This window comes from Onychostruthus taczanowskii, unplaced genomic scaffold (assembly GCF_017590055.1).
Source record: "Onychostruthus taczanowskii isolate IOZ18803 unplaced genomic scaffold, ASM1759005v1 scaffold3, whole genome shotgun sequence".
NCBI classification, from domain to species: Eukaryota; Metazoa; Chordata; class Aves; order Passeriformes; family Passeridae; genus Onychostruthus; species Onychostruthus taczanowskii.
This window is the reverse complement of record NW_024500349.1, coordinates 21,444,627-21,470,256: the sequence shown is the minus strand read 5'-3', so window position 1 is coordinate 21,470,256 and position 25,630 is coordinate 21,444,627. Positions and strand designations below refer to the sequence as shown.

The following is a 25,630-nucleotide window of genomic DNA, read 5'->3' as shown; positions in this document are numbered from 1 at the left end:
CGCGTGATCACGTTGATCTTTTGGGGCTGAAAATTAGATTTCTATCTATGCTCATCCCAGCCCTGTGTGGGAGAACTTTTTTTTTGTGGGTAGAGAGGAACTTGTTAGAATTAAGGTATCTTCTCTCCCAAATTTTATCAAGATGTCCATGCTCATCTATCTGGTGCTTGTGTAGGAGTCTTGTGTTGAAAAAGAGCAGCCTGGAGGTGCTGGCCAGGAGCAGTCAGGGTCTTTGGGTATAAAAATCAGGCTGGAATGGGAGGCTCTTGTCCAATGATAAGGATTAGGGGTTGGGTTTTTTTATTTTATTTTTTTGGAGTGTGGTGTTCATTGCTGGCTGTGGTGCCTGCGTGCTGGCTGCAGCCAGTTTCACATGCCTGATATTTAAAACCCATTCAAGAAAAATGTTACACTGTACAAAATAGAACTGCCTGAGCTCTAAATGGAGTGTTTAGGATTCAGTCTTGGTGCCATATGTTTTGTTTTAGCATTTCCTCATGGATTCCCACTCCTCCCCCCCAGCTTTGCTGAGCAAAATTGATTCCTATACTGTATTCCCAGTACTCAGGCTGGTTAATTCATTTGAAGACTTTCTTTGTCTGCTCATTTTTTCCACATGCAGTTGGTGGAAAAGCCTTAGTTGTTTTATATTATGTTAAAAGTTACATTAAATTAATTTTGGGCAATTGTGAATAAGTTAAAAAAATGAGTGGTCATTCATAGTACTTGGTCTGCTTGGGAATTGAAGTGGGAGATGCTCAGTACCAGTTTATCTTCTGCTTGGATGTAGACAAATATATCTTGTGTGATCCTGAGTGCAACAGAATAGCCAAGCTACTCCTGCATCCAGGCTATCTTTCCTCGGATACTTGACACATCTCATTTCTTTAAGACCTTTGATACCATTGCCCTGCTAGAGTTAGAGCTGTACTAAGTCACTTTTCACCTCTGGGGAAGTGAAAGCAAAAGGTGTTTGGTTGTACACGTGCCTTTTTTTAGTGCCTCTGCTGCCCGTGTCCTGATAGGAAGGAGGATAAAATGCACAAGGCAGCAAAATGAGGGTTTAAAAAAGCATGCAGTGATGAAGGAGGCTGGCTGGGAAGAATATGTGGCTGTTAGCCTTGCCTGCTGCTTGGAGGGGAGAGCAGAGACAGATCCTGCTGCTTTCAGATATTCTGGGGTATTAAGGAAGAAAACAACATGCAGGCTGTTTCGTGTGGAAGAGTTCACACTTTCCTGGGCTTGGCTTCCATGTAGCAGTTGCTTCCAGTACTGTTAGGTACGTGGACCGATTAATGTTTAACACTTGCATTTCTCAAGAATCCATTTAAATAGTTGCAGTTTAATGCAAATATCTTGGCTGGTGCTGGGGAGTGTGGCTGTGCTGTGCTCCTGAGCACACCGAGGGGTGTACATGCTGCCTGACAAATGCATGCCTAGGAGGCTTCTTGCTTCTGCAGCTGATGAAATCTTGAAGAGAATCAACTCTTCCCCACAACTTTTGTCTATTTAAACTTGGCAGCATCTCTTTTCTTTCTGAGTGTTAGCAGCTTGCCCACTAAGCCAGAGTCTAGAGATATAATCTTTTAATAAAAGATGGAACTCTTTAAAATTATGGCAATAACACTTATTGCTAATTGTATTAGTGCATTGCAACAGACTGTGTCTTCGTCAAATTTTCTTGGAAGATTTCCCCAAAAATGGACAATATCCATCATAAATCTCTGCAGCGATAAATTTAGCTGTGGACATGCTAATGGAGTGCTTGTAAACTTGGTGTTATTAAACTTTCTTAATAGGGAGAGACAGACTTGAGGGCTTTGTGGGTGTAGAAGAATAGCTGTTGGAGCAGTGGAATTTGGCATTGCAAAATCTTTGAAATATCAGGATGCTGGGGCTTTCCAGACAAGTTCAGCTTATTATCCTGCCTTCCCTTTAGAATCAAACAACTGAGATGCAGATATGAAGCACTTGGCTCTCAAAGTCACTGCAGTTTCCTGTCACTTCACCTAAGGGAGTTCAGCCTTGACGTTTCTAAAAAACACGTGGAACTCTGTCTCTCTTCCTGGCAGCCACACGGGAAAGTCTTGGAGACAGGGTTAGGTCCCTGGCTGACAGGCAGTCCAGGCTCTTAATCACAAGGTCATAGCTCTTGGTGTGTGAGAAGACATGTGGTACCTCTGGTGGGCAAAACAATGCATATACTAATGAAGGGAGCCAGACTAAGAGCAAAATCCAACTTGTCTAGCTTGAGTAGGACAAAATCACTTCAGCAGATGGTGTAACTACAGCTGAGTGGCAGCAGGGACACAGGTGCCTGACTGGGTCCATGGTACTGAGTGAGAATTTCTCTTGTCCCTCACGTGCATGGACATAAATGAAGGGACTGACCTTACTGTGAGGGTCTGTTAGCCCTAAGTTTGATCCCTTAACTTGTCTGAGCATGTTGTTTGCCTTGAAACATTGCTCACGAGTGGGGTTTTCATGTTAATCATCACAGCCTGCATATTTCTTGGTTTTAACTGTATTAGATGGTCCTGTCACACTGTAAAAGCAGGTAGAGATTTGTGTGATGCAAATGCACAAATGAAAAATCCAGTGCTTCTTTTCACAACTGCTCAACAGCTGCAACAACCAGCAAAGTTTTTTTTCCAAGTCCTTTCTCTCACCACTCCCTTAAAGATTGTTATTTCCTGGTGTGCACCACTACACACAGAATTCTTGTTTAATGTGAATTTTCTTGCAATTAAGAGAAATTCCATGCTGGAAAAAATATTTGGTTATGTATCAACTTCCATCAAACTGGAGTCTAATGTGCCTTACCAGGATTTCTGAGACCACTTTGGTTCTACACACTGGTAAGTCTGCAGGGGATGATTCTCTTCCACTCCTAAAGGCTTCGAGATCCCATCTGTGAATGAAGTGCAGAATAAATTCAGAGCACTGATTCACTTTCTCACCAAATTACCATATTAGACAAATCTTCCCTTCACCTCCCATCCCTTACAGTTTTATACAGCTTGTGCTGCATGCTTGTGAAACGACACCTTCAAAGTCTGATAACTCACTCAAATTAAAATGCATTTGTGAGGGAATACAAAAAAGTTTTTCTGAATGAGGTTTTAATTTTTTGCCAGATTTTAATTTTCTGCTCCAACTGCCTTGTCTTGAGAGTTTGGGGCAAGGGAGAGAAAAAAAATTAGTGTTTTCTTTCATTTCACTGTTCCATGCTAGACTGACTTTATAGCATTCTCCCAATGGATATTTCCTTTGGGCAGGAAATGAGCCTATGTAAATTCATTCTGGAAAGAAAAGGTACAAGCAGCTGCTAAGGAATAGTGTGAATTGCAATGCTTCAGTGATCATCTCTTACTGTAGTAAACTCTCCTTGGGTTTTGCCAGAGTTTTACTGTTTTATGGTCATGAATGGTAATTTAAGGACAAACTTTACTCTTATTGCTAGCACCTTGCTATTAATAAAGCTGTGTGGGAGGATGCTGTTCCCATTTCATCCATCCACAGAGTTGAATTAAGTTAAAACTGCAGAGTGAAAATTTGACCTTGAGTACCCACCTCACTTCTGGTGAGATCTGACTGAGCACATGGCTTGTCCAGTGGTATGCTCTGCTGGCTTGTTGTCTGGAAGAACTGAAGTTGGCTTTTGCCTTAGAGCAGAGCTAGTTGACAAATTTTACAGTTCATTACAGGGGGAGGGTATTGTTGGGAAGGAAAATGTCTGAAAAACTCTTTGTGAATGTGGAATTGTGTTGAGGTACTTGTGGCAGGGTGTGAGATTATTGCCTCTTGGGGCAGTTCAACATATGTTTTGTAAAACTGATGGTTTTCTAAATATTGGTTGAAAGCTCCATAGTTACTGTTGGACAGGGTGTGCATTTTCAATTTTGATTCTCTCTGAGCTAGACTCTTGTTCATTTTCAGTCTTCAGGGGCTTTTAAGTCCATTTCCTTAAGTTCTGGGGTTCATTCCAGCTTTTCTGAAAAGGAAGCCTTAGAAACAGTGCAGAGGGTATTGGAAAATGATGGTATTTGAAAAGTGAGAGAGCACAATAATGGCTGTGGGATGAGAGCACTTACAGAATATTTTTCTTACCAAAATTATCGGCTGGGCTGTGCTCTGAGCTGATACCTGTTGAGGTAAGTGGGGCAGCTGGAACTGCAATTGGGAATTTCAGGCTGTCTCCAGCTTTAGGCTGGCAGCACAGTATTAGGTTATCTTGATGTCTTGAAAATTTGTCAATTAAAGACCATGCTTCTTGTTGTGGAGTAAACACCTTTCCTGCAAAATCCACGGAGATGGATTTAATGATGTCAATTTTCAGAACAAAACCAGAAAGCTCCTGTCACTTTGCTGAGACACAGCTAGTGAGGACTCCCAGGGTGGTGGAGTTCAGCCCCCTGCTCTGGCTGATGCCAGACTGTATAATCCCTATACCGAATTAATGAATGCCTGTGCTGGAAATGGCACATGGGGGAATTACTGACACACGTTCTATTAAACACTCAAACCTCCCCGTGAGCCTGTCATTGCTGCACGAAACAGCTTCTTAATGGATTCCCCACCGCAGTGGGCAGTAACGATGCCTTGTCTTCACAGCACGTGGCTGAGGTGGTTTTCTTACACTACTTGCTTTATGTTCAGGCTGTGTCTGCAAGGACAGTTCCCTCTGAAGGTGCAGGAAAGCTGCACCTTGGCGTTTGTGCTGCCTCGAAACCTTAAAGGTGTTTATAAAAATAACTCCAGTTTGTGATTCCTCAAGATCTACCAATGGAAATGGGGTTCTTTGGAAACTTGATATGTCTTTACTTCCTAGGCCACTTCTTTGTGACCCTTTCCATCTCTTACCATGCAAAGTAGTCATAAAATCATAGAGTCATGGGATCGTTCAGATTGGAGAAAACCTTTTAGATCATCAAGTCCAGTCAATTACCCTGCACCACTGTGGTCACCACTAAACCTTTTCCCCAGCTACCACATCCATTGTTTTTTGGACGCTTCCAGGCATGGTGATTCCACCACTTTCCTGGGCAGCCTGTTCCAATGCCTGACTGCCCTTTCAGTGAAGGTGGTTTTCCTAATATCCTTATTCCTTATTCCTAATATAAACCTCCCGTGGTGCAATTTGGGACCATTTCCTCTCATCCCGTCGCTTGTTACCTGGGAGAAGAGACTGACTCCCACCTTGCTGCAGCCTCCTTTCAGGGGGTTGTAGGGGACAGTAAGGTCCCCCCAGGAGCAGCAAGCAAGTTGAAAGGTGAAGCCATAAGTTCCATCTTTCACTAAAGTAAAAATAGTCATTGAGGATGCCAATTGCTGTCTAATAAATAGCTTGGTATTAACAGCTAATAAATACCTTGGTATTGACTTGCAGCAAACTATACTTCACTGGAAAAAGCATCTTGAGCATGAACAGTTTTCCTGTTGAACAACTCACCAATGCAGATCTTATTTGAACAGTTGAGAGGCCTGATGAACTGGCAACCTCAGCTCAGTTATTTGTCCAGATCCTAATGCTCAGGATGGTTCTTGTTACTCTTGGTTAAAGAATGTAATTTTTAACTAGTGGGCTAATCTTTTGTGCTGAATGGACTAATAGATGCAGAAAATCTTTACTAGATCAAGATATTTGCTGGAAAGAAAGGATAATAGCCTTTGAGAGAGGATATATCTGATACTTAAAAGCTTATTTACCTAAAATAACCGCGGTACTATCAAACATCTGCACTGTAAGCAGACAGATTGTTCTGTTAAGTGGAAACCTGGCCAAATAAAATATCCTCTACAGCTGACAATTACATTTGAGACAGAGTTCAGAGATAAAAATTGGGAGGGAAGAAAGGAGAACACTGGCTTGGCTACTGTACCAGTGCTGTGTTTTGAGCCTTGGTAATACCTGATGACAGCCAGCATGATATTTACATTGCTGCATATACTATAAAAGCAACTGACAGTGATTAAAAGGGAAGGATGAACTTTCTCCACTAAAGTTGCTGTGTTTGGAAATGAGACGTTTGAGCCTGCTTTCCATCGTGTAGAATTAACACTGCATAGCTGCAGTGCCCTTTAAATTAGCCAGAGATGTTGGCACAAAATCAAATAAATATAATTGGTTTCAAACTAAAAATCTAATTTAGGCATGCTAATAGCATCTTAAGTAAATGTGGCAGGTCACGGAGGACTTGTGTAACTGGCCCTTGGAGCTCGCTGTAGTTACTGCCATGGGGAAAATGGTCTCAGAGGTGTTCCCCAAATCACCTGAGTACCTTGGACAGCTGGAGGGTGTTTTATTAAAGGCATGATGGGAATGTCTGCTAGTCTGGACTTATTTGGGATATCGTGAGGGCTGCAGGGGGTTAGGCATGCGGCCAAGAGCAGCACCCTCTGCCACCCTCTCTTTCGTGCTTTGGTGCTTGCAGTGGAAATTTTGGAGGAGTGTCAGATGGGCTGATGCTCCTCCTGGCAATCCTCCTCTCTGCTGATACCTTGTGTGGCCGGTGGCTTTTCCCCTGGTCTTTGTTTTCCTTGCTTGTCTTGCTCTCTGCGGGGTCTGATGCTGGGGGGCTGCTGCTCTCTCTCATAGGGAGGCAGTGGAAAGCTCGTCTTGGCTGTGTGTGTGGGGGCTGGTGACTGCAGATGACCTCAAACAGCAAAGTGACCCGGTGACAACTTTGTCACGTATCTTGCCGACATGCTTTGCGTGGCCAACACTATTCCTCTCCCTGTGTTCCAGTCCTGGCCTGTTCTGTATTGACAGGCTGACCATCTTGTCTCAAAGCCTGTCACTTCCCTGCTTAGTCTGTGAGGATTCTCAACCTGAATGTTTGCCGAAGGTGGAAAACAGACGACATTTTTCTGTGTTCAGAGCCTAAGAGATATTGAAAGATTTTTGAGAGAACAATGCAGTGTGGGGTGGGGTGAAGATTTTCATAAGACTCCCCTTCCTTTCTGCAGAAACCTTGGCATTGAGTCATTTAGATTACAGTAGCTAACCTCTCTCCAGCTTAGAAATCAATGTAATTCATTTATTTATAGTTTAGAGTTCAGTGGGGCCACAGGGAGATGTACCTAGCTTGGGCTATGGCCCATCAGTTGCTGATAACTCTGAAAATAATACTGGACTTCTTACAAGTGATTTGATTTGGGTTTATATTCCTTCCTCTGAGTCCGAGACATTAATTAAAGACTGGGCAATAAGTCTGCAGCATCAAGTGTTTCTGTATTGATGGACCACTGGAGGGGAAGCATGTTTAAAAAAGTGCTGGCAGCACTGTGTGATCTTTGCTGCCTTATCATCCTTCACCACTGTACATGGGGCACTAGGAATCTTGAGAAATACATTGTCTTACATGGGCAGAAGCCTCTGAGCTCTGGACGTGGTGTGTGTTTTCAGTGGTATTCTCAACTGTGAGAGCTCTTGTCAAGATGGTGAATAACTCGCTGTCAGCAGGTTTATGTGGTGTTCAAATGTTTTGGCTTTATTTCTAACTGGACAGCAGACTTTCAGAATATGCTTCTCCTTAGTCTCTGAAATTCTTTGAGCATCCTTGATTAATACTGGAATATCAGTTGTCTTTTGGACACTGCAGGTGCTGTCATAAATTGAGCAAAGACTCTCAGGCTTTGAGAAAGACTCATAATGGTGTCTTAATAACTGAAATCTCTTGTATTGTGAGTACTGTTTGAAATCTTTGGCCTCACAACTAGCACAGAATCTCAAACTACTTGAGCTCTGGGTGTACTGGAATAAATTATCAGAGAGCATTGCAAAGCAATACACCTGCAATTGAAATGAAACAAAGAGGAATTCAGGAGTGAAAACTGCTTTTTCCTATTCCTCCTTCAATTCTTCAGTAAAAGGTCTAGACTGTAGTCATCAGATGTGCTGGTGTGAAATGGAAGTCACTTGTATTAAAGTCTTAATTCTCTGCCTGGACTTATTAGCTCCCCATCCTTGCCTTTGTCAGGCTGTTGTCCAGCACATGCCCTGTGTCTTACTGTACCTGCAGCCACCTTTGGCTTGCACCCAGCTGAGTGTTCCCAGCACTGGGCTGTGCTCAAGGTGAGCCTGAACCACGAATGAACCTGCTGCATGCAGTGATGTGAGTTAGGCTGGGCTGAAGGGTGGGGCGACATTTTGACATTGACCACACGGAAATGCAAAGTTTTAAAATTATTTATTTAAATCAGGGTTGAGCTGTTGTTCCTAAAGCCTTTTAAGCAGAAATATGAGGGTGGCCACCTCCTTGTAAATGTGAGAGTTCAGCTCCTAAGCTGCCTGCAGGATTGTAGCATGCACGTAGTGCAGGTGTCTTCATATGAAGTGTGTACTCGTGCTGTGATATGTAGTCCCTGGGGATGGCTGGTTTTCCTCCATCCCCCATATAGGCTTTAAATTTGGCTCCCTCACAACTTTCCAGTTAAATCTGCTTTCACTTTCTGCCTTTGCTTATGCTTCTCTGATTTATTTCTTCCCTGCACTGTATTAGCAAGTGTTTCTCTCCCTCTTCTCTACACAGTATCTTTCCATCTCTGCTGTTGATCAAACACTGCATGACTCGAGTTGAGAGAAGGTGCACCAAGTTAAACCTGGCCTCTTACTACCTCTGCCAGGGTTTTAAATAGCTGACTGTACTGTGGCTGTGTCATCCTTCAGCTTGTAAAGAAATGTAAAGCCCTGGTTCTTCTCTCAATAGGCAATACTATTCACAGTAAATTTGTATTGGGAATGAATTGTGGAAAGGTGTCTGAGAGTGAGGGTGGCTGTGTTGGTGCAGCTCTGGGAGCTTCTTGTGGGTAGGTGCATGTCTGCACTCCCATGTTGCTGTGCTGTGGGAGGGGAGCTGTGCTCACTCCTGTGCTTTTGTAACTTTTTTGTGTCTTGGCTGTGGATTATTGCTCTGCTGCTGCTTCTGTTTACCACAGGCCTGCCAACCGGGCACAGAGCAAACCCAGCTGAATTCTCCCTTACTGGTTTTGCTGCTGTTCCCAGTGTCTCTAACAGCAGTACTCAGAGCCAGCTTGCTGTCTGAGCTCACTGAGCAGTGCTAGAAGCACCCAAATGATCCTCCTGCTGATTAGGGGCTTTAACTCCACTTCTAGAATTGTTAACACTCTTCTTGCAGTCCCATGCTGAGTAGATGATACTTTGCTGTGAAAGCATTTTCCTCTCCACAGGTAAGCCCCCTCTGTGGCAATACTAGGAGTATATAAATTCCCTTTGTTTTTATTAATGCTATTTGTAGCTGTTATTGTAGATGGTATCTTCCATTTTGTAGTAAGAATTTGGAATTTGGTGTGTAGTGGGGAGATGGCTTGAAAAACATATTCAAGGACCATTAACATTGCATTACTTCACTCTTCCTGAATCGTGGGGCTTGTGCCAGCAAGACTTTGACATCCAATGGACTCTTGTTACCAAGTCCTGCTTGGGGAAAGGAGTATTCCCACCCCATGCTGAGTTGGCTGGAAATTCGAGAGTAGGCTTTTTTTTTTTTTCTTTTTTTGCTAGCTTGTTTTTAGAAGCAGTTCATTCTTTGCAAGAGGGCTCTCCTCACCAGAAGCCTCAAATGAGGAGCATAAAATAGAGGCATCACTTTGCCTTCATAGAAAATGGACCAAACAATGCAAGATTGGTCTGAATTTGCAGTCCAGTATTTAATTTCTGGTTTAATTAGATGTGTATTTGCCCTGTGCTCTGTAAGAATGCATAAGAAGTTCTATTCCCAGTCTTGTAGCTTCTTGTTTTATTGCTGTATTGTCCTTGGAATGAGTAATCAGAGCAGGGCTCCCACAGCTCTTTGGCATGAGGCTTTCAAAGAGTTGAAGCATCCAGAGATGGAGCGAGCCTGCAGAGACACGAATACCGAGCCTGGGGTGTAAAGCATTAAAGTTTTCCTGGGCTTTGGGGTACCTGGAACCTGAAAGTCACTGCTTGCTCAAGAGCAGCCTTGCAGGGAAGCGTTTTGTGTGCATTGTTCATAAGAGGAAAACCCGGGGGCACAATTATAAACAGAGCCTGCGTCACAAGCGGCGTTCTGGCACCGCACTCCAGATAGTGGAGGATGGATTCCAGACCTCGCTTAAAAATAGAGAGGTCGTGTGTGTGCAGGGGAGGGTGGAAGCTCTGGGCAGGGCTCTGCGGAGGTGTCGGCTGAGCATTGCCCCATGCTGAAGGAGACTTGGGAATGTGACTTCTGGGGCAGGTGGGGAGAGCAGGATTCCCCAGCCTTAGGAGAGTTGGTGCTGTCCTCAGCTGTCTAGTGGGACGTTCTAGAGGAGATGAAGCTGAATTGTACAGAGGTGCATGGTGGAAGGTCAAGGTTGGGAGAAAAACTGGGAGATCTGATTACTTAGCAAGGGGAAAAAAGCTTACCATGTGGGTGGTCAAACAGAGAAACAGCCAAAGAGATTGTAGAAACATCTCTTGTTAAAGAAAATCCAAACTAGACTGAATGCAATGCTGAGGAATCTGATCTAAGCAGGATTTAATCCTGCTTTCTGCAGGAGGGGGGACTAGAGGTTCCTTCAAACCTAAATGATTTGTAATGTTCATTTGACCCTGGGAAAGTGTATTTCCTCTAGAGAGGGGATTTGATAATGCAGTGGGGTAAGGAGTGATGTTACGAGACTGTTATGGAACACGTCCCCTGTTGATTGTAACAGCTTTGTGAGCAACTGAGTTACAATGAAGGGAAACTTCACATCTCTGAGGGTGCCTGGAGTAAATTTGAAGCTGGGGCAACACTGTTTTGTGAGTCCTCCTTCCATGTAACTACTTCAAAGTGCTGTTGCACGTGGTAGGAGAATACTATCCTGAAGCCAGGATTTGATGCTTGTCTTGTGACTGTTTGGCATGGCTGTTCATTGCTTAAGCAGATTTCTCTGCCAAGAGGATCTCTGGCTTCAATTGCATTTGCCTGGGAAGAGGCATCAGTGCAATTCATCCCAGTCTTACTGGAGAGCTGCAATGTCCTTATGTGGCTGCACAGATTAGGTTAAATTGGAGACAAATTGTGTAGGGACATGCTGTGTCCTCTGGTCAGTCCCCTGTCTTTCCACTCCTCCAATTAGCCTTGAAATAATTGGTTTCCATTAACTTCAGCTGAGATCTCAGCAGGTTGTTCTTTATTTTAAAAAATTGAAGCTTCATGTAAGTTGTGGAACTGTAGAAGAGATGGTATCCAGCCTCCTTTGAAAGCTGATGCTGGGCTTTCCTGGGGAGTTTGTCTCAACTTAAGGAGTTCAGGCTGGAGCTGTGGATGCTGAAGGTACAGGGACCATGGATCCAGGGATCCAGGGGAGATAACCTGGAAAATCAGGCTTCAGTAACTGAGTGCTTGGGGACTTTTTTATTTGGGTTATTTTAATCCTTTCAGAGGTTGGTTTTATTTCGCAAAGAGCCATTTAATCGTAGAAACATGAAAGAAACAGGGGTTAGAAAGGGTATGTTTTCCTCTTAAGGCGGTGTTTTCTAAAGTAGGTCGTGACCCTTTTATGCAGGAATTTTGCAGCTGCTATCCTAAGGGTTGGAACTATATCTGAGAGCCTTACAGAGGCAAAAGCAGGGGGTATTAAGTAGATCCTAATACCCATTTGGGTCTCCTTCCTCCCCATCATCCTTCAACAAATGATCTCCTGCTTTTCAGGAATAAAGCAGCAAGCATTTGGCTGTGCCCGGGTTTCATTGTTTTGCTAAACCGTTATGTTGGAAGAGATTAACCAGGGAGCAAATTTTCTCCGAAAGCTGATCTTGAGCGAGGCTGAGAGAGGGGAGGGAAGAGTCTCAGCACTGACCTTGATCAGAGTGTCTTGAGATGGGGAGTGGGAGCCCAGCACAGGAACATTAACCCTGTGCTGCCCACATCATCAGGACTGCAGTTTGCTCTGATTGCAGCAGGTCTGTGACTGCTGGGAGAGTTGGTTTGTCCAAGTGCTACCCTGGCACAAACTGCCCATGGGCTTCTTCCTCTTTTCAATGGCAGCCCAGGAAATCTCTTGTCTTCCTGCTGCTGCCCACATATTTGTTACTTGCTCCTAAACTTTACATAACTTTCTCTACGAGCTTTTTCTCTCTGTTGGTGTCATCTCTCCCTATGCTTGTTCTCACTTAGCAATGTGTTCAGCATCCTTGCTGCAGCTTCTCTCCTTTCTTTCTCTTGCCACGCTGGCATTTAATAAACAAACTGTGTGGCTGCAAAGCCTGAAGTGCCCATGTTGCCATGTTTCCTGAACTCTCCAAAGAAGCATGGAAACCAGTCTTTGTTTGGTCCCAGAAGCTGCTGCTGCCACCAAAGAGCAGCTTGCTTGTGGCACATCGTGCTGCAGCTTGGCTTAATCCTCGCTTGATACGCTTTTGAGATTTCATTGTTTCTCTATAATTAGTGCTACAGAGGAGCTGAAAGAAATGACGAATTAGCGGGAGAGGGGGGAGTGGGGAGAGCAGGTGGTGATCGAACTAAAGAGAGCTGCCAGAAAAGTAGGAGCAGCAGGGAATTAAATGGGAGGAGTCTCGAGTTCAGATGATTCCCTGCCATGTGCCCAGAAGGATTTAGTTTGGGATTTCATTACTGTTCAAATAATGCCATACACTCATAACAGATCGGGTCCCTGTAGGCTGGGGCATTGTCCAGCACTTAGTGAAAAGCAGTTTTTGCCCTGAAGTCCTAGTGAGCATTGATCCCGCAGACTCAAGGACTGGAAAGGAGCTGTAGCATGAGTGGTGCTGCTTTTAATTAGGCTGCATCTATTGTTTCTGGTAGTAGCATCCTAAAAGAATAAAACACAAAGCTATTCTTTGTGTGGTGACTTCTTTAAAGCCCTGGACTTCATCTTGTGAAGGACTTGGTTCGCAGTAATGATGTTGCATCTGGATTGTAAGAAGCACCTCTGCCAGTTGTGCTTACACAGACTGGGTTTAACTGGCACAGAAATCCTGGGATGTCATGCTGTGGGGGGAAGCTGACACTACTGAGTGTCTGAGATATCCAGAGTTTTTGAACACAGATACCTGTGCTTATGAGGACAGGTAGCTTTAGAGGTATAAAGACACACTGAGAAACCAGCTGAGGAGTGAAAAGGGTTGTGTGGCAAGACAGTCCTCTGAGCTGCACAGTCATATATTCTTCCAGCATCTGGCTTGTGTTTTCAGCCTCTATTACTATGCACTAAGACATCCAAAGAAAGAAATCATAATACTGGCGCTTTGAATGTGTCAGCAGCAACATTTCTTCTGGGATCTAACTCTTTCCAAAGAACTGATACAGTGTTTGTTTTTTGTTCTGACTTCCAAAAGGCTATTGCTGTAGGGAGACCAGCAATGCTAGGAAGTGCAAACTCACTTCTGCCTTATGTCACCACTTCTGTGTGTGTTTCTCTCTTTGTCTTGAGCCCTTGTGTTTTTACTTTTTTCCCCTGTTGAAGAAGCAGCAGAAACAAACCAAGAGAAGCAGCTACTGGGTGAAGAGGAGTTGGTCAGGGCCACCCAGGATTCCCAGTGAGTGGGAATTAATTTATGCTGGGATTGCTGCTTTCATGCTGGATTCCTGCACCTGCTGGGCAGAGTGACTACAGGGAGTGCATATGGAGGCTTGTTTTTGGGATGTTTGTCCTGTGTTTAATGTTGTGTATTTCAGCCCTGCTCCTGGCAGTCTAACCAAACTCTGCTGTCAAATCCTCCCCTCCTTGCTCTTTCTGAGCACCTTCTGTTAAATATCTGCATAGACCTCTCCATCATCTGTTATTTGCTCTAGAATCTGCTTACAACACTCAAACTTTGTTTTCAAAGCCCTTTGTAAATACTCTTGCTGTTATTGCTGTCCTTTTCCTAATAACTTTGTTTTGCCTTGTGCTATGAATAGTCTCTGAAAAACAATATGTGTGCAAGTAATAAATGGCCTCAGTGTTGAACTTCTTAAAAACCCATTTGCTTTGGGAAATAATAAAGCTTTAGCAACATTAGCATTCTGTGTTCTGCACACTTCTGCCTTCTGCCATTAAAATGTAAACTCCTGAGTACAGGCAGTCCTGGCAAGCTGATGCTGATGTCCAGGGTGCACTGGCCATGCCATATAAAGTGAAGTCAAAGTCCTGTAGCTCCCACTGTAGCAGGTGCAGGTTGAAGATTAGAGGAGCAGAGTCCCTCAGTTCAGGGCTTTTCAATTTATTTCAGTTTTCCTCTGTCTTTCAGGGCTGAATTTTAAGCTCTTTGCCTCACCTGGAACTTGGTGTGAGAAGACTCTTGGTAGTGACTGTAGGGGCTTCAGGAGCCTTTGTTTGAAAATGAAAGTTTTTGCACCCAGTTTATGTGAATGTACTAGAAAAAAATTGCAAAGCTTGCAAAAATGTGCTCTACCCGAATTGCAGAATCTGGAAATAGTTTTTGTAGTGTTAAAAATAGGAGAATCTGCTAAAATAGGTGTGTTACACCAAAATACAGAATAGTTGTTTTCATTTCTCTTTATTTTCATTAGCATATTTTAGCTATTTGCAATAGGAACATTTGAGCTATTTTCCACGTATCCTACCCCCATTTTATTACTGTGAATTTACTCCTTTCCAGAGAAGTGTGTAAATGTGGGGAACCATGATGAAGGTAGGAAGTAAAACAAGGTGTCCTTTTGATGAGAGGTGAATGTTGCAACAGCTTCTGGAAGCCAACAAACATCAAACAGATTTTAAGTCTCACTATGGCAAACTCCCTTGCATGTCAAAGGCTGTGATGGTGCTGGGTGCTTTAAATCCAGACCTCCCTACTTGTAGCAGTTTGAAGGACTGTGTGTTAAAATGTGGTATTTTTTCCCTATTGGAATTTAAATGTTCTGGGGCTGTGGTTTTCAACCCAGAAACTGAGGCAGTGTGTGAGCTGGAGCAGAACCTGCTTGAATGAAACCCACCTCGTGTCTTTGCATAAAATGAGGAGAGATGAGAACAGCAGTTAGTGCATAAAAATATTTGAAAAATCTCATTAGTGTCGGTAGCAAAGAGTGGCTTGTTTTGACAGTTTGGGTGAACACATGAGGTTAAAAGTCTGTGTGACCTCAGTGGCATATCTTCTAAAAGTACATGAGTAGAATCACTCTTTTATGAGGAAGCTGGAGTCTGGAGAGGGTTTTTGGTCTGCAGAGCTGTAATGATCCCTGGAAGGGATCATAAAGATCCACTTGTTTTCATTCAGGTTGCCCAGCCCTTGGATGTGGCGGCTGAGCCAACCCATGGAGCTGTGCAGTGGGGAGTGCCTGGATTGCTTTCACTGGGTTTTCACCTGGCTCTGCTGTCTTTGCTGTCTGGCACTCAGAATTTTGTCGTCTGGCCTCCCTCCCTTCCTGCTGAAGTCCCTCAAGTGTTGGTAACTGTCTCTTTTCCCCCCAGGGAGCGGAGCCACTGCGGTGGTGCAGGCAGCCTTCTGCGCTCCGAAGAAGGAGAAGGTGGCGATTAAACGGATCAATCTCGAGAAGTGTCAGACGAGCATGGATGAACTCCTGGTATGCAATCAGAACTGTCTGCGGAGTTGTACTTCAGTTATTTCTGAGATATCTCTTTGCCAAGTGTCTTAGAACCTTTCTTGAGATGGGGTGAAGATGAGGGAACTTCACTGACCTCATTAGAGGCAGCCCAGTTGTCCTGGTTGTGGGACATGGTACTTAAAATGTTAAAAAGATCAACTGTTGCAAAACTTCAGACTGTTTCTTTAGAGCTCAGCACTTTGTATAATCCCTTTGTTTTGAACTGAGTTAATGTGCAAGTGTGAAGTTTTGCTGTACCCACAAGAGGTCTGAAGTTTGAGGAGGATCCAGAGCTATATGCTTTCAGAATATTTAAAATTAAAGGAAATGGCTTTGCTTTCTTTTCCTTTCCTGCAGTTCTTTACATTTTTTCCATTCACCTGTAAAGAGAAAAACTGAATGAATTAGCTGTTGTTCCTAATCTCTTTTCTGGTACTGATGCCAGCTAAAGGGATCACTGACATACTGCAGGCTGCCATATGGAAACCCCAGTAATTTTGAGTTCAGGACAGGAGACAGAGTCCTTTGGAGCTGCAGCACTGTAATTTTCTGCTGCTCTGTGCCTGTTTTCTCAAGGTTGTCTCAATGAAAAACAGAATTTTACAGTAGCTGTGGTAACTGAAATTTCCCTTTTCTCATCTGGCTCCTGTGTTGGTGGGTTTGGTTTTATTCTCTTTGTGTGTGTGAGCTAGTGCCTCTGCAGTGCAGTGGTTGTCTCATTCACTTCACATCTGGAAGGTCCCTGAATTTAAGCAAGGCAGACACAGACATTCCTGTGAACATTGACGTATCTCCACTACAATGAGAAAGCTCTCTGGGTCAAAATTTTCCACAGTAAATACTGGCATTATGGAGATGAGGCTTGCTACCATCTTTTCTTTTGAAGCACCTCTCTAGTGTTTTTATAATCCTGCCTTGTTTTCTGTCCCCCCTCGACAGCTGCTGTACTTTACCTCAGGCACTTGTTTCAGTGCTTGCAATTAGAAGGTAGAAGAGAAACAGAATTTGGGAGTGCTGCTACCTCTGCATTTCTGCAGTCTTCAGTAAATCACCTGAACCACAGTTCCAGTTTCCATCTAGTATCTAATGTTTTTTTTGTTGTTATGGGGATCTGCAGATCTGCCCTGGTTAGGAGGAAAGGCCCCATTCAGGCTGCCAGTGCTCCTGAGGAGGGTTGCGTGTAGGACTCAAGATAGCCTGTGTTCAAATCCTCTTATGGCTCATGCTAGTGTAGGAGTTCAGGATCTCTTCTCACAGTTGGTCTCTTTGTCCTTATACCAACCCTTGGTATCCTTTTCAAGCCTTTTGTGTGGCTTGCCCATACTACCCTGCCTCAGTGGTATTCCTGACTGCATTGTTCAGGATGTAGTAATTGAGACTGTGATTCTTTGAGTAATTGCCAATTCTGACTAAAAACATTAGGTTCAGAAAGAGACACTGCAGAGGCTTGATGTGTAATTTTAGATAAGTACTTCTAATTGCACATTTTAAGTCTCTGGCTGACCCGTTCCTCACAATGATTTTTTTCCTGTTATGGGTGGGTCTGCAATGTATTGCTGTTGTCAGCTCTCCAGTGCTTCCAGTTTTGTGACTGAATCTGGTGTGGTCCTTTTCTGGGCTTAAGTATGCAGCTGTAAGTATTCTTGAATTTAATAGAGGGGTGGAGGGGCACAAAGATGGTTCTGAGCTGTAGCAGCTTCCAGGAGCAGGGGTTGCTGAGGTAGCTGTGTTGTGTGAAAAAGTGTTTCCCCTGGGATTGTTCTGAATTTGTCAGTCTGTTGGATCACCAGTGTTGTTTCTCAGTGCAAGAGCCGAAAGAATGGAAGTTCCTGGTTTCCCAGCTCTGCGTGCTTCACTTCTTTTCATCTTGTTTCCATATCTGCTTCTACCCTAATATAAATATTCTCAAGTTTTAGTCTTGTAGTCTCCCTTCATGGCAGTTTTCCCAATTAGTTTAATTAACTTTTCTGAGCAACTACTTTGTATTGCATGATTGCCTTCCCCACCAAGAAAAAAAAAAGTTAACTGTAGATGGTTGCAGGTTACAGTAGTTTTAATAAGCAAATACAAAGACAAATATGATGAGCTCACACTGGAGTGTGTTATTCCCCTACCTTGCTTTCTCCTCTCCCCCAGTGCAGTTAAAATCACAAACTGGGGCTTTCTTGGAGCTTCTGTTGCTCTGAAGGCATTTGGGCACAGCAGTCAGCTTACAGTGAACTCTTCTTTCCTGCCTGGGGTCAGGTGTGTGCTCTTGGGTTACAGCACTGCCCACTCATTGGAAAGTGTGGTAGCAAAGGGAAAACTGTGCTTAAGTTATTTTATAATTCATTTTCTGCAGTGCCTTGCACTCGTGGATTTCTCTGTTGTGGGTAGAACAGTCTGACATTGCCTGGGAGGGGGTAGGGAGACCAGCAAACCATACTGCCAACCTTAAAAAGATGATTTGGTTCTTGTACACCTCTTTCAATGTCTGTGCTTCTTAGTGGTTTGCACTTGTAGTTCTTGGGATGGAGGAGAAGAGAGGGGTTAATTTGGAATGGGAAATGCAGAGTAAGTGGCTCTATCACCAGCTGGATGGATGAGTGGCCTTGAGCTTCCTTTAAGCCTAGCTGGTGTCCAGAGGCCAGGAAATCTGGGATCACATCCTTGCTTTGGAGATGCTGTGCTTAGAGTAAGTGCTATGACTTGGCTCATTAAAGGTATTGATCTTGATCCTTTTATCTCAATATACATTTGAGCTGTGTGGGTGGTCAGGAATAAACTGCACACTTTGCATATACTGTATGACATTCTAGGTTAATGCACTAAATTTATTTATTGCTGCTATGGGGTATGGAAAATGCAGGAAGGGCCAGCTTTGTTGAATCATGACAGGCCAAGTCAAGGGCGTTCAGTTCTTCAGCTGAAGTGCTAATTGCTGTAAAGAATGTAGACAGCAGGAGTAATGCTGTGCAGAGATGTGCCTCCTTCTAACCCAGCTACTGAATTAGGTGATGTTTGTCAGGAATTTATTTCCATGCTTCATTTTCATCTTTTTTCCTGTACATTTTTGAATGCTCACAGATCTTTCCTAGCCTGCCTGTGGGATTCAGCTGACAGAGAAGTACAACGTAGCTTATAGGGATTCTTGCTCAGGGGTGTGACTGGGAGTGGAGTGCAGGGAGAGGTGGTCAAATACAGTGTTGTCTACAAATGGTCTTGGACTTCTTGATTTATTGCTGAAGTTCCACTTTTTATTTGTCTTGCAACCTACAGTAGTTAACAACCACACTGGTGTGGGTTTGCAAACAGTCTGCTTGCTCATGTGTTGTATTTCACAGCTGCACACCATTCAGAGCTGTGTTTTGCTCTCTTTTCCACTGTGGGATGCTGGTTGCTTTGCTGCTATTGCCAATCCTTGAAACAGTGGTGTAACATCTGCCTCAAAATAACCATGCTTCCAGCCTTTTTTCTTGTATGAGTGTTTTTTTGTTTTAAAGAATTACTGATCTAAAAGGCCTTAAATCCCCCCTCTGTCCTACAAACTCTACTTCATTTTCATGTAATTAAAGCAGAGTTTTCTTTCATCCAGATGGAGACTTTTTTCTCCATGAGTAGCAGATGACGTGGGTTGTCAGCTTAGCAGTTACCAGGAATGTTGAACAGCAGAGAGGGAAACATAAGCTATGGGATATTTCACATTGGGCTTTCCCAGCTAAGGGGAAATGCTGCCTGTTGATTCCTAAGATGATTCAACAGGAGACAGGCTCAGGAAAGAACATGGGAGATGTGGTGTTGCTGTTCCTAGAAAGATTCCAAAATCTTCCTGCTCCAGGGACTGATTGCCCTGGGCCTGACAGGTTGCACATGAAGGGTGAAGGTACTGCTCTTTCAGTGCTATGGCCAGAGGGCAGTTAAGGAGGCTGAGGGAACAAGCTGAACTGCAGTTAAACAGAAATGTCCTTTAGAATTTCATGGAAATAACCCAGGGAACTTGCTGCCAACAGCATGGAGATCAAACATTGCGTGAGATTAAATAAATCAACCTATGGTTGAGAAGGTTAAATTAGATAGGATTTAGAAAAAGGATTATGAACTCCCCTGGTTTAAATCATAAGCCAACTGTTAACTGCCCAGGCTTAGTCAGAAGGCTACCCTCTGGGCAGATAATTGTGTAACTGCTTTTTATAGGGTTTTTACACCTTCTTTTGAAGACTTAGACAGGATATTGAACAGCCTTTGATCTGATGGAGCACTTCCTACAAGTGGTTTAACCAGACTATAAGGTTGTTGGGGACAAAGCAGCAGATTGCTGTGGAAGTAGTACAGATGTTTCATCCATGCCTGTCATCTGATGGGAATTGCCATTATAATTCCATTTCCAGGCTTGAGACCTTCACGCTTGCTCCAGGGAAAAGAAGTCCCCAAGTGTCAGTGCCAGGGAATCTGATAAATGGCATGTGGTTTCTGCATGGTTATTTGATCTGCTGAGTTACACGTTCCTTGCATGTTGGGATTGCAGCTTAAGACTTAAACCTGTGCTGGGTACAGCTTGGTTGTATTGTTTATCAAAGCAGCAACAACAGAAGTCTTAATTACTGTGCTGATTTAGGTTTTGGTAAGGTTTTGTTTTGGGGTTTTTTTGTGTAAAATTAACTATGAACATCAGAATTGATGGTGGGTGAAATCCTGAAAATCCAATATCTTCCTTCTCTTGGGCTGGATGAGCATGAGATGGTGCATGTAAAGAACTTCAGAGAGTTTGCAGCTGTCTGTGGGCACTAATCACATTGAAAGCATTGTTGAGCTGTAAGCACTGGGTATTGATCTGAGCAACTGTAAGGATCAGTGATAGGTTAGGTGGGGATGTGGGTAAAGCTGGCTTGCTTGTATCTGTGAGAGGAGGCAGTCACTCACCCATTTGCTTTTTGGCTGAAACCAATAAAAAATGGCCATGTAGGAACTGCTACACCACAACAGTTCAGAAACACCTGCTTCCTTCCTTCCTTTCACTAATGCTGAAGACTTTGAAAGAGGGAATGACCACTGAATGAGGCTGAAGAGTAGCCATTAAAATGGACAACTGCTGAATGACTTGCCATGGGACTATTTTGTTCCCATCACTGAAGATTACTTAACAGATGAACTGTGTTTATCCCTTTCAGAATCGTTTCTTTTTCATTGTTGTTCTAGGGCTAATCTAACTCCTCTTCACTCATGCCAGTTTAGCTCCTGTAGCCACTTAAGGCAGGGAGTTGAGCTGGATAATCCAAGAAGTGGGAGTTGAATCAGAATCTCTGATTTTGTGTTTTTCTCCACCTTCTTAAAAAATGTCTCTTGAGTTAATTTTGATAGAAGAACATGTTTGGATTTTTTTTTATTTTTTATTTTTAGTTATGTTGCCACCTCAAAAGGCAAATGAATTATTATTGTCAATTTTACGACCTTTTTGCTGAACTGTTAAAATTTCACTTGGAGCAGAATGTGAATGGTTATGGCTACATGTAGGAGTGGAGCTCTAAATCCTGTTTTAAAGGGATGAAGAGCAGCTTTAATGCCTTATCTCCCAGCTGAAATCTCATGGTATAAGATCTTTGGCAGCCATAGTTGAAGCATTGGTGTTTTCAAGGGGTGATCCCTTCTGACCTGCTTTGATTTCTGCTCCAGCCATGCTTTCCCTTCCCACTTCTCCTATGCTTGTGATTCCCTTCAAACAGGGTAGCCACGCTGGCAGCTCTCTGGACTCCTCTGAAGTTGCAGGTAGCCACATGAAAGCACTCTGCTGCTCTATCTCTGGAGTTCATGTCAACATGTAGGAAGTAAAACTAAATAAAGCATAATTTTTATCCTGGTATTTGAGAGCACGTGCCTCTGAAGCAAGCCTCAGGGGCAGAGAAACGCAGAGTGAAAGGTGGTGATGTGAAAAGAAAATACCATTAAGGAACTTGAGCTGGTAACTAAAACACAGCCTTACCTGCTCCTATTAATTCAAACTTCAATTGTGTGTCACTGGGCAAATAAACCCTCATCCAAAATAGCTGATCTCCAGAAGTATGTCTGACTTACAGGAGACTAATAGGTTGCTTGTGATTCTAGATTATACTTCACTGCACTTTTATGACTGTTTTGCAAGCCTTGAAATGTTTCTTTTATTGCCTGTAGAAGTACTGAAAACATTTGTCAGAACCCTTAATGGAAGCCATGGAGGAATTTAGAGCTAATCCCAGTCTATTTGCTTTTGGTATTTGACAATACAGATATTTTTAATATCTTGCCCAGGGTGAGCATGTAACCATTTCCAAACCATTGCCTGTGTCTAGACATGTTTTTGTCGGGAATTCATTCTCCATAGCTGAGCAGAAAGCAGAGGAATTTATGGGACTTGGCAGGAAGGCTGTCTCTCATCACTGCAGCCATGGAGTGTGAGGGGTGTTGGGTGGAAGAGCTGCTTATCACCCACTGTGGATGGCTTGGGGGTCTGTATCAAGTGACCCATGGCTGTTGGCAGAGAGGGAATAAAGTAACCTTGTATGGAGCAACCCAAATAGATTATTACAGAGGTGTGGACATCACTGAGATTTTTATTAGCAGTCTTCCAATACAGTTTTGATGCTGGGGAAAATATGGGAAGCACAGTTGTAACTCTGTTATCTGGGGATAGCAATTTTATTAGGGAGGAGGGAAGAGGAAACCTTTACCTGCTGTGACTTTGTTGTGCTTGAAGAGCAGCAAACTCTCCCAAAAGCTTTGGGAATAGTATTAAAGCTGAGCTTTCTACACACAAAATGGCTGTTTTGCTGCATTTTATCCCTTCCTACTCTAAGTATGCTTTTGAGCAGAGCTGCCCAGTGATCCTTGAGTGGGATCCCTGCTTTAGCTACAGCCCTTCAGCCCCTGCATTTGAACTGCTGCAGCAGGCTGTGGATAGATGACTGAATTGGCTTGGTTTCAGTTATGCCAGGAAGGATTTTAACCACAAAGCCCCTGTGATTTGCCACTATCACTTCAAAGAGTTGTATGGGTTGAACTTTCAGGATGTTGGTACCCTCTTTGGGGGAAAACAGGAACCAAGCTTTGATGTAGCCAGCGTGAGATTAGCCTAGAAAACTGCTGAAATGAAATGGGGGTTTGGGGGTGGGAGGGGAAGTCTGCCTGGCTGCTGCTCCTTCTGATTGGTAATAATGTAAAAACACTGAAAATCGTGGGCTGTGATGCCATTAATTATTCACAGCTGTACTACACTGTGTGAGAAATGGATTAATCTGCCTGTATTTTACATCCACTGGCTGACAGAGGTGTTTAATTGCACAGATCAGGTTTGTGATTATTTATTTTCCCTCTTTATGCTTTAGTGCACATGACAGACTTTAGCTATTTTTTAAGCTGTGTTTCCCAGCCCAGGGAGCACATGGTGGTAGTGAATGAGAAAAGAAGTTCTTAGAAAAGAATAATAAAATGGTAACTGTCACAAAATGCTTGAAAAATTCTGTAGTATGGGGCTGCTTAAATGTCAAAAATCTTATCTGTGTCTAGGATGTTAAGTAAACTTGGTCCAGACTTTGTCTCATTGCCTCCTACTACAGTAGCATATACAAATATAAATTAAATATGCAATGTTTGTATACATTTCTCATATTGCTCTCTTGATTTCCGAGGAAACTGCTTCATAATATTTTGAGCAGTCTAGCTGAGAAAATATAAAGCCAGCTCCTCTTAGATACTTTCTGAGAGTGGTGGATTTGGGGCAGGTCTGGCTGATGGGATGGATTACCAATCCTTGCTTGCTGCTTTCCACCTTGGTTTCCTCTGGTACCAAGTTGATCTTCTGTAGAATATTTTAATTGTCAGAGAGAACTACAGAGAGCCACAGAAAACTCTAAAGCTGCTGATTTATTTCCTTTGTGAAAAATGACTTGACAAGTGAAAGTTTGCAAGGAAGGGAGCTGGAGCTGTCAGAGTAAGCAAAATATATTGTTTTAGGCTGTATTTATTTTCACAGAGTGTTTTTCAGTCAGAGTATGCTACATGGAGATGAATAGCTTATTCCTCTTCAAATATCCTTTCCTGTTTAGAAGGATTCTTCTTTAATCTGCCTGTTAAGTTTCCTGGAAAGTTGGTGCCTCTCCTGGGGAAGCAGAAAGAGGAACCAATTGCTTTGGATTCCTCAAAGGCACCTACTCCCTGAAAAGCAGTGCTAAGTGGATAAATCAACATGAGCCTGTTCCTTTAGAGCTGTGATTGCCAGCTCAGGCCTTGCCAAGGGGAAGCAGTGGCTTTACTCTGAACTCAGTCACAAGCAGAGCTTTGTACAGGAGCAGGAGGAAAATGTGCTGCATTTGTGGGGTGTCCTGGGCACAAGTGAATTCTTCTCAGAGCTCTTTCTTGTCCTTCAGTACCAGGGAAGTCTTGTGCTTAGAGGGAGGGAAGGATCAGGGGTGAAGGGCCTTGCTCTCCTGCTTCCATGAAGGAGTGCTGTAGTTGAGAGAAGTTCAGGGTATGAGAGGATGATGTCTGGGGTGGGTACAATTTGTCAGGTTGGGGGACTTGGCTGAAGCACAAAGGCTCAGCTGGGTGCAGTGTGGGGTGCCAGGCTTGGCTCAGTGGATGGCTTTTGTCTATGGACAGCCAAGAAACTGTGAGTCTTTCTGTCCAAAGTGGTGATTCGTGCTTGCATAATGAAATCAGTCAGTGTTTTCTGTGGTGTTGTTCCCTCCATAACCTGAAAAACCTCAGCCCTGAATCCATAACCAAAACGAAGACTGAGTACAGTCAAAACTCAAAACAATTTAATATCTGAACATATTTCATATTGTCCTGGACTGGTAGTAGCTACTGACTTTCTAATCTCAGAGTGATCTCTCTCTTCTTCCAGGGTGACAAAGGATACAGCTGTCCTTTGTGCCTTCAACCTAATTGAGCTGAGCCATCTGCTTTCTTGCTGGGAAGAAATATTAGGAATAAGAGGCCTTTTTTCCCCAGAGGCCAATATTTTCCTTTCTCATCCAAATGATAGTCTTCAACAGATTAAGCATCTGTTGCATAGTGTTTTACTGAAAGGAGAAGTCAGCATGAACTTCCTAGGTCACAAACCAGAGTGAATTTTTGGGAATATTCTGTTGTAGCTGCGAGCAGATATTTTGATTGCCACCACATTGATGTCCTTACCGTGGGTTTTTTGGTTAACTTTTTTTTCCTCTAGACAAGACAGGAAGAGCACCCTAAAATTTGGCTCTAGTATGATGCAGCCTGAGTGTTTAGAGTATTTCTGGATTTTCTGCATTTACCTTCTAGGTATCCCTTTTTCTTTGCACCCTTGCTTGTCTTGAGGAAGATAACTTCTGTGCCCAGGAGAAGTGATCACTTTGTCCAACTGCCAATGTTTTATTTTTCTCTACAGAAAGAAATTCAAGCCATGAGTCAGTGCCATCACCCCAACATTGTATCTTACTACACATCGTTTGTGGTGAAAGATGAGCTTTGGCTGGTGATGAAGTTACTTAGTGGAGGTGAGTGGTCCAATTTCTTTACTCTAAAGGCAGCATAAAAACCTGTCCTCCTTCCTTCCTCTCCCTTCTTTACCTCTTCAGGTTCCCACCCATGAATTAAGAATTGTGGAGTTGTTTAGGTTGGAAAAGACCTCTAGGATCAGAAAGTCCAATGATTACCCCACCATTGCCAAGTTCATGACTAAAACCCTGTCCCCAAGTGTCACATCACATGTCTTTTCAACACTTGTGGGCATGGTGACTCCACCACCTCCCTGACAGCCTGTTCCAATGCTGAGCAACGCTTTCCATGAAGAAATGTTTCCTAATTTCCAATCCAAATCTCCCCTGGTGCAACTCGAGACAGCTTCCTTTTGTCCTACTGCTTGTTCCTTGGGAGCAGAGCTCGATCTCCACCTGGCTGTCCCCTCCTGTCAGGGAGTTGTGCAGAGCCTAAAGGTCCCCCCATACCTTCATTTTCTCCAGGCTGAGCCCCTTTCCCAGCTCCCTCAGCCACTCCTGGTGCTCCAGACCCTTCCCCAGCTCTGCTCCCTTCTCTGGACTCGCTCCAGCACCTCAAAGTCTTTCTTGTCATGAGGGGCCCAAAAGTGACTCCAGAATCTGAGGTGGCCTCACCAGTGCTGA

General features: G+C 43.5%; 1 protein-coding gene across 2 annotated transcripts in view; it reads left to right on the top strand.

Moving 5' to 3' along the window:
* The window catches only part of OXSR1 (oxidative stress responsive kinase 1), an 87,309-nt gene that overhangs the window by 3,842 nt on the left and 57,837 nt on the right, over positions 1 to 25,630 (top strand). The window contains exons 2-3 of one of the 2 annotated variants that reach the window (XM_041408479.1): positions 15,385 to 15,497; positions 24,898 to 25,006. In XM_041408479.1, the coding sequence (XP_041264413.1) occupies positions 15,385 to 15,497; positions 24,898 to 25,006 (222 nt within the window). The remainder of the gene's footprint in view (positions 1 to 15,384; positions 15,498 to 24,897; positions 25,007 to 25,630) is intronic. The other variant, XM_041408480.1, reaches the window with a different exon arrangement.